Source organism: Coptis chinensis, chromosome 8, assembly GCF_015680905.1.
Source record: "Coptis chinensis isolate HL-2020 chromosome 8, ASM1568090v1, whole genome shotgun sequence".
Classification (NCBI taxonomy): Eukaryota; Viridiplantae; Streptophyta; class Magnoliopsida; order Ranunculales; family Ranunculaceae; genus Coptis; species Coptis chinensis.
In genome coordinates, this window is record NC_141463.1 from 84,908,358 (window position 1) to 84,917,005 (window position 8,648).

Below are 8,648 nucleotides of genomic sequence, written 5' to 3' on the forward strand. Positions count from 1 at the left end.
ATGTCAAAGGTGGAGGAAGTTTCGTTAAAGCCGAAAACCATCTCCGATCCCGAGGCAGCTCACGACAAAAAGCCCAGAAACAACAGATGCTGTTGTTGCTTGATAACAACGGCAATCATACTCTTATCCCTCGTAGTCCTGTCCATAATATTAGCATTCACCGTCTTCAAAGTAAAAGACCCAACAACAACCTTAGTATCAACAACAATAACCGGGGTGTCACCACGTGTTGATCTCCCAACCTTAAAGGTTGAGATGAACATAACACTTGATCTCAAACTTTCAGTACACAACCCAAATCGTTATTCTTTCAAACATGGTACTGGGCAGAGTCTAGTGTATTATCAAAATGATCAGGTTGCTGTCGCGGATATTACAGCGGGTAATATTGGTGAGAAAAAATCTAGTGGTATTGATGCTACGGTAATTGTTGAAGCTGATAAGTTTACTTCGAATACACGTGGTTTGATTAGTGATGTGGCGGCTGGCACGATGAGGTTTGATGTATATACTAGGTTGCCTGGAAGAGTTACGCTTTTGGGGTTTATAAAGAGACACGTGGTTGCTACCTCTACTTGCCACCTGGATATTCAGATTTCTAATTTGACTGTTACTAGTCAAGTGTGCAAAAATAAAGCCAAGTTGTGATCGCGGTTGAGTTACTTGTATTTTCGGCTGATTCCAATACTTCCATGTAATGCATACATATACTTGTATTATATTTCGATTTCAATCTTATTTTATGCGTCATGAGTGCACATTCAATCACATAGGTTGTTGCTTGGTATATAAAAGGTGAAATCATTGGTATATAAAAGGTGAAATCATTATCTCGGAGTGGAAATTGACACTCTATTTGCTCAGATTGGGATGTACATGTACTCATTTACTAGTTAAACTAGACATTCGACTTCTTTTGTAGTGCAAATGATGCATCTTTGCCTGAAATGTTAAAGCCGTGTTAAGTCTAAAAGATAATTTCAGTTTGGGTTAACTAGTATTACCCCCCACTAGATGAGCCAATTAGGATTTTCCCCAAATTGAAAATTATATAAATATTTTTATTATTTTCAAAAAGAAAATGTTCAATTTTAATTAGGTAGGGGCATTTATGTTATTTTCAGTTGTTTGATTTGAAAGTTAACGGTCAAACCAAGTTGACCGTGTGTTTAGGGGAGAAACTCTAATTTTCCATCTAGTGGGGGAAAATCCTAATTGGCTCATCTAGTGGTGCCGTGGGGGATAACACTAGTTCACCCTTTCAGCTTTCCATCCCTTTCACATTTTGAACTGTACCATGGAATGTGGATGGAGCTTGGCTTAAATTCCCTTTCCAAGGTATGTTGGCTTCAGCTTTAATGTCAAACAATTGATTATTTCCCATCCCTGTTCGTTACAAGTCCAAGTCAATGACATGCCATGCTAATGAATTAAATGAAACAGCATGAAAACTTGAAAATTTAACCATGCTGTCTGTGAAGAGTTGACATTTAACTGTGAATGCTGAAGCTACTCTTCATACATTTTGACAAGAAACAGTTGTATTCAGATAGGTATTATATGAAGAGTCCTCTTCGTGGTCTTACCGTATACAGCTGAAAATGTTGCAAGCAATGAAGCCGAAGTAAATTTCATCAAAGAAAAAAACAACAAAGACTTCAAACTGGAAAGTGGAAACAACGGTTTCACACTTTCACAACTTCAAAATGGACTAAAACGATTCGACTCTAAAGTCCAAGCATGCATTAGTACATTAGCCCCCCTTTACTCCTTTTTTTGTCTTTCATTTCTTTTTTGTCTTTGTTTTTACTCCTTTTTTTGTCTTTCATTTCTTTTTTGTCTTTGTTTTGGAGAAATGTTGGCAACGTATTAGATATTCTATTGACCAAGACTTCGATTGCTTAAAGTGTAACTATCAGTACCAATTTTATCAAAGTGACAGCGTGAGGCCGTGAGCTCATGCCAGATTATTGATCCACCTTTTTCCACACGCAGACGGAGCTAACACTTCCTTGAGTTCTGAGACCAGCAATAGAGCACATAACAATGCAGCGACACTACCATTTGGTTGGTTGAAGCAGGCTGCAGGCTACTCAATCCGAACTGGGATTCATGTCAGGTTCAGTTCAGGCTTCAGATGGGGATACTTCATACTTTGATAAAGCTCAATCAATAAGTAGAGTGATCTGTCAGAATTAACAATTGCTGAATGGGATGCGCAGGGACTAACTGAAAGCTTGAGAGAAAGTAGAGGATTCCCTTGGGCGTGCCCAAGTATAGAGCGTCCTTACTGCTTTTTAATGCTCCAATTCCTATCAGTTAATATACTATAATAACTATGTAGCAAAAAGTCTATCAAGACTACAGAGTCTTAACCAGTATGACATTCGCCAAGTGGTTGAAATTTATCCCTTGAACTGTCGATGTTTCTATTTGATACGTTCTGTATTTGGCACCATATACTTGAACAATAGAAGAGGTTGGGCAAAGGGAAACTAGCGCAGTTTTGCTCACCGCAAGGTTCCCAGGACAACAAAGCGGCATTTAATATTGTAAAAACTACAAGTTTTTTGCATCTGTGTTGAAATTTCAGAATGGAGAAGTGTTGAAGAAGTTGGTGTCCTGGTTACATAGGTAACTCACGAGGACCAGAGTATCCTTTATCTAATAATCGTTCAAGTTATTTGGTAGACATTGACCCAAAGATGGACTCGTTTTACTTTTATGGCCGGAAGGGTTCATTATTGAAAATGCAAAAAACAAAGAGAGGAAAAGGAAACACACAGCGAGAAAACTCAAGTACTCAACAGTTTAGCCGGCTGGGAGTTTGCTGGAAGTACCAGTAAAATGGATATCCAACTGAGATCCTCTACTACTTAACTAATTGTACTAGCCTAAACAAGTTGGTACCACCAACACTGGATCCAGAGCATTGTTCAGAGTTGCAGAAAGTATATTCTGTGGCAAGTTCTCATATCTATAATCTATCCATACCACAGAGCTCAGTGTGGTCAAGTTTCCAATAGAGTTTGGACTTCACAAAACACAACCTTTTCTATGCTTCAATTCTACGTTCTGGAAATAGCAGCATAGTTCTTCCAGCATTTGATCCACTTATTACTGTACTTATGTTTGCAACTTCCTAAACCGTGCATATCCATTTACTTGCAGAAAGGACACTTCCTTCATGCCGGCAAGCTACTAGATCACAAACACTACATTTATCAGTCTGTTAGATTGCTACGTACACTTGTAGTTCAGACTTCAAAAGAACAGTATATTCTAGGATTTAGATAGTTATGTACTCTTGACTGGTTTACTCCTGACTGCAAATCAGAATTCATGGTCCTTGAGAGCATGACCTAGGAAAGAAGATGGCTAGCAATCCTAAGACATTCTATCACTCTCCAGTGAGGCAATCCTCAGGAGACCACAACACTAATTCTAACCCGATACACAGCTATTCAGCACATATTAGAACTCCGATGCACAGTTAACGTAAAGAGCTAAAATCAGGTTTCCAGTAGACGGTAGTTCTTCGGAATGTCAAATTTACTGCTCCTCCAGCCCAAAAACTCTTATATCCACTATATCTGATCCTCACATTCCTACTTTTGAAAAATAAAAGACCAAGACCGAAACCAATCTAGCACTAGCTGCCTCAAGAAAACTTGACAACTTTACTGCCAAAGTGCCCCTAAAAGATGAGTATATCACAAAGAAAACATTTACCACTTTAGAGAAGGATATTAAGAGCCTCAAGGGATAAAAACTCCAAAATTCACCCTCCCCCACCAAAAAACAGAAAAAGAAAAAAGAAAATCCTTTCCTCTTGCAGAGAGATAAGAATGATTCAGTATGTGGCAATGAACAAAGGGCATATTTAAGGTTGGACCAAGATCATTTCAAAGCATAATGTTTTAAGAAGCACTAGTAAATAGCATCTAACTTATCTAACACTAAAAATAAAAAAAAAATAATAATAATCGAGTGAGCGGAGCGAACGATTTTGGCAGAAGGGGGGGCTATGCGGACAAAAACCAACTTGGTTGGTTTCTGTCTGTCTGTCCTCAACTTCTCTCTCATTTTTTCTCTTTCTCCTTCACCCATCTCTCCCTCTCCCTCTCCCCTGCATCACCCAACTCTCTCTCTCTCCCTGCAGCTCTGCTCACTCCCCACTGCCACGCAGTATACTAGTAACACTGTTAAGTATATTGCGATAGTTTAGGCCATAAAACTTGGGATTTATGTTAAAGAGCTACATTTGGAGCGGTCTTGTTGAGTTGCCGTGTCTTAGCAGAGGATTCTGCAATAATTCAAGGCATCATGGAAGCAAAATTTTATAAGAATTTTTATGTATAATAAACTAACTGCAAGAATCAATTAATCTAGCCCCCTAAAAGTTTCTTGAAATTTGTAAAGAAAAGTAAACTAATAAGATACACACGAATCAGGACACAGATCAAACGGAAAAGTATTGTAAAATTGCATACTGGCAACGAAAATGATCATAGAACATTCTTCCCCTTTCCTCACATAATGTGCTCCCAGGAATCTTACTATACCAAGCAAGGAGTACATTGCATATTTGTTCAAAGCATCAAAACGCATAGTGAACCACAAACTATCTACGAATCAATTACTAATCCGAAAATCAACTTGAACAATACTATCTACGCATGAAAATTATGACTGCAGAAAAACTCAATTACAAACTGCATTCCGCTAAAACCAAAAATCAAAACCTTTAGGTGATAGTGAACACACCCACTTAGGATCTTAACATCCCTGATCCCACCACGCTACGCACATACATGCCCACATTGGCCTACAAGACAATGCAATCCTATGTTTTGATTTCCAAAAAATTCACTAAACATTCACATTTCACACTACTCAAATGGCCGATATATGTATAAAACAATCCAATCCCCAAATTACAACTTAGTCTTATACCTACATTCTGAACTCCCAACTTTTTGATTAGGAACATCAATAACAATATCGCACCAAGTATAAGAAACTAAATGATGCTTAAACACATTCAACACAGAAACTTGTCCAGATATCTTCGTATAACTAGCCAAAGGCAACATACCCGACACCACATCAGAATAAACGTTCGAATTCGCAAGCAACCGATCAGCTAAAACCGTAAGTTTAGTATTCAAAACTTTAGTTTCATCAGAAGAAATCTTCCCAGCAGGTATAAAAACTTGGCCCACGACATTGTTTCGATAATATAACAAAGATATACTATCGTTCCCATATTTGAAACTAGCTTTGTTTGGGTTTGTAATAGACAGGTTGACAATGAGAGTAAGATTTAAATCAAGTTTTAATCTTGGAAGATCAAAGGACACTTGTAAACTGTTAAGATCAATGGAGTTGATATTGGTTATAGGATGTTTTGGTTTGAAGACAGTGAATATTAGAATGATAATAAGTAGAAGAATGACAAGTGCAACGACTGTTATTGCTATACATATGTTTCTTTTTTCTTGTGATCATAGGGAGAAGTTGATCCTGTACTAGTTTTGCTTCCTTTTTGAGACTATGTCCATATTGTTAAGAATGTGATTGAAAAGTGCAAAACTTATGGGAATGGTGTTGAAGAATATATTGAGAAAAGAGAAGATTGTTATGGGTGGGAGAGTTTTGGTAAAGAAAAGCCAACCAGCAAGTTTCCCAAAATACAGTAACGGAGTAACCTCCTCTTATTTAGTTATTTATAGTTTTATACCGTACGTGCTTTTCTAGTGTATTATGAAGAAGCAATATTTGGCCCAGTCCAGCAGCACTGGGTCCAAATCTTTGGTAGCTTGATACTTGGAGATTATACAGGACGTACTTTGAAAGAGTCCTCCATGGACCATGGTATAACTGTATAACAAAAATGGTGATTGTATAATCTGTGAGTAATTCATAAATCATAATGCATGCCGTGGAAATCTGTATAAGACTTGCGCAGTGAGGTTCAAGGTATTATTTTTAATGTCCAAAATGTGAAATATCAGTTTGGATACTTGAATTGCAAATGTGAAATAGCATTTTCTAATGTCAGTGTTTAGGTTGCGTGTTTTTGTGTCTGAATAAAACATGTTGGAGCATTTCGAGTGCTGAAGATTTTGCACTGTAAAGTTGATTGTAGTGTTTCGCCAAGAAATAGACCACCTTGATACACACATTAGCATCCCAATCATTCTCTACAAACTCACGCTAAGTAGCCCATGTCGAACACCTAGTATAACATTTTAAGATGCAGCATGCTCAACTAAAGCTGTAGTCAAGAATATATACAACCTATATCGTCCGATTTTAAAGAGCACCAAGGGATTTGAAATGCTTGTATTGCAAATGCTAGCCATAAATTAAATCAGTGCTCTTCCTTAGTCTTTCATCAATTTATTGAGTATATATAGTTAAAGTTGTGTATGCAGTTCTCAGACGTCAGGAACTCAGTATCAAAATTGTGAGATTATTAACCTTATATAGTCATATCATTCCGCAACCTCTTCACGGGTACTGCGTTCCTCATAGATAATAAGATCAACAAGTAACAGACTGCATACATGCAACCTTGAATGTTAAAAACAAAGCCGTGTCAACTTTGAATCAGTTCAACGGTTCCAAATACCAAGTAATCTCCTCTTCCACATGATATATAACACTAGCAGAAAACATAATACTGCAGGAACACATGTAGAACACGTGAATAAACATTATATTAGTCTTCCATTTTACAAAAAAATTCTCTTGATAGCAACAATTGCTTTCTTAGACAAATTTTTACAGGTTTTGTTAATATTTTACTTGATTACTTAGAGAAGCATGAAATGTTTGATTGAACCCCCTCACCTCATCCACAAATTATCCAATTCATAATTGCTTGTTAACTAATATTTATATGTGTCCCGTATTAATGAGAAAGTGAGGTCTCTGATTTCGTGTAGGATACAATGATACGGAGTCCTGTTTCACTTCATTGCTGGAAAAGCGATCACATAAGCACATCTGGGAATACAACTAGCGATGTAGCACTTTATTGTATGGATGACCACTTGAAACTTTGCAACTAAGTTTAATTAAACTGCATTTTGATCATCCTAATTGAATCCATATATTCATTAAGTTAAACTAGTACAATAAAAAAAAATTGTTCATTATAAAAAATGGTAGTTTAATTGGGTACTCATCAAATTGGATTGGGCAACCCCAAATTTTTCTTTTTTACAAATTTGTCATATTACAAATTTGCCATCAAAGTCCAGGCCCAACCAATTCAACAGGTTTCGCCATAACGAAATATCTGGGTCATTTGAGTATACACTCAAACGGTCTCACAATGTGGTTTGAGTATACACTCAAACGATGCCACAATGTCGTTCTAGTGTACATCCAAGCGGTCTGAGCCTGTCATTTGAAAATTGGCTCCTGGAATCTCCATGTACGATCTGATTATGCCATTTGAGTGTACACTCAAATTGTACCACCATATCGTTTGAGTATACACTCAAACGGCTTGAACATATCGTTTGGTATCACATGCAAACAGTATTGGCTAGGTCATTTGGGGTTTCTATGGGGCAACCTAGGAGAGTCATTTGGACTAACATAATTGAGAAGTTCTAAACCAAGGAAATTCCTGATTAACCAATGATTAGCCCTATTAACCAATAAAAATTGATTACATAAACACCAATTACACTTTTCTTATACATAAATACCTAATACTTTCTCTTATAATACAAAATCATTAATCGATCATAATTGTACAATAATTTATTTAAACAATGATCTGCAAAATTGAATTAGTAATGATCAATTATCAATACATCCCAATTGAATTAGCAAAATTGAAACCGATTTAAAAATTGGGTTAAAACAACACAATTAGTTGCACCAACATAATTACATGCATTTCGTGACTTTTTTATCCTGTTATGACATAGTATCTATATAACCAAGTTAAAACATGCCAAAATCTAAAATAATGTAATCAAACATGCCAAAATCTAAAATAATAATTTGTTTTATATATAAAATTTTCATTTTTCATTTTTTTTTTCAATTGTGAATCATAAACTAGTTTGGGGTTTGGGGTTTAGGGTTTAGGGTTTATAAATTTCGTACCAACATATTTCACTCAATTATTCGAAATAATAAGTTGTTTTATATCTAAACTTGTTATTTTTTATTTTATTTTTCAAATTGTGAATCATAAACTTGTTTGGTTTTGGGGTTTGGAGTTTAGGGTTCAGGGTTTACAAATTTCATACCAACATATTTCACTTAATTATTCGAAATAATAATTTATTTTATATCTAAACTTGTTATTTTGCATTTTCTTTTTCAAATTGTGAATCATAAACTAGTTTGGAGTTTGGGGTTTAGGGTTTAGGGTTCATGGTTTACAAATTTCATACCGACATAAATTTTTTTTAATTTCAAACATATTTTACTCAATTATCCAAATAAAAAATAATAATTTGTTTTATATCTAAACTTGTTATTTTCAAAAAAAAAAAAAATCAATTGTGAATAATAAACTAGTTTGGGGTTTAGGGTTTACAAACATATTTCACTCAATTATTCGAAATATATCAAAATTTCAAATATCTCTACATAGAATACTCAAGTTTCTCAGT

General features: G+C 35.7%; 2 protein-coding genes across 2 annotated transcripts; one reads left to right on the plus strand and one right to left on the minus strand.

The window, feature by feature from the left end:
* Positions 1-648, plus strand: LOC147483736 (uncharacterized). The gene has a single exon (XM_086579631.1). It carries the CDS (start codon positions 1-3, stop codon positions 646-648), a length of 648 nt encoding a protein of 215 aa, XP_086435757.1.
* A 4,245-nt stretch (positions 649-4,893) lies between these two features.
* Positions 4,894-5,504, minus strand: LOC147483737 (uncharacterized; the record flags this gene model as incomplete). The annotated part of the gene is made up of 1 exon (XM_086578445.1): positions 4,894-5,504. A coding segment is annotated over one exon (567 nt), but the record flags the coding sequence as incomplete, so codon positions are not given.
* Between the last annotated feature and the right edge of the window lie 3,144 nt (positions 5,505-8,648).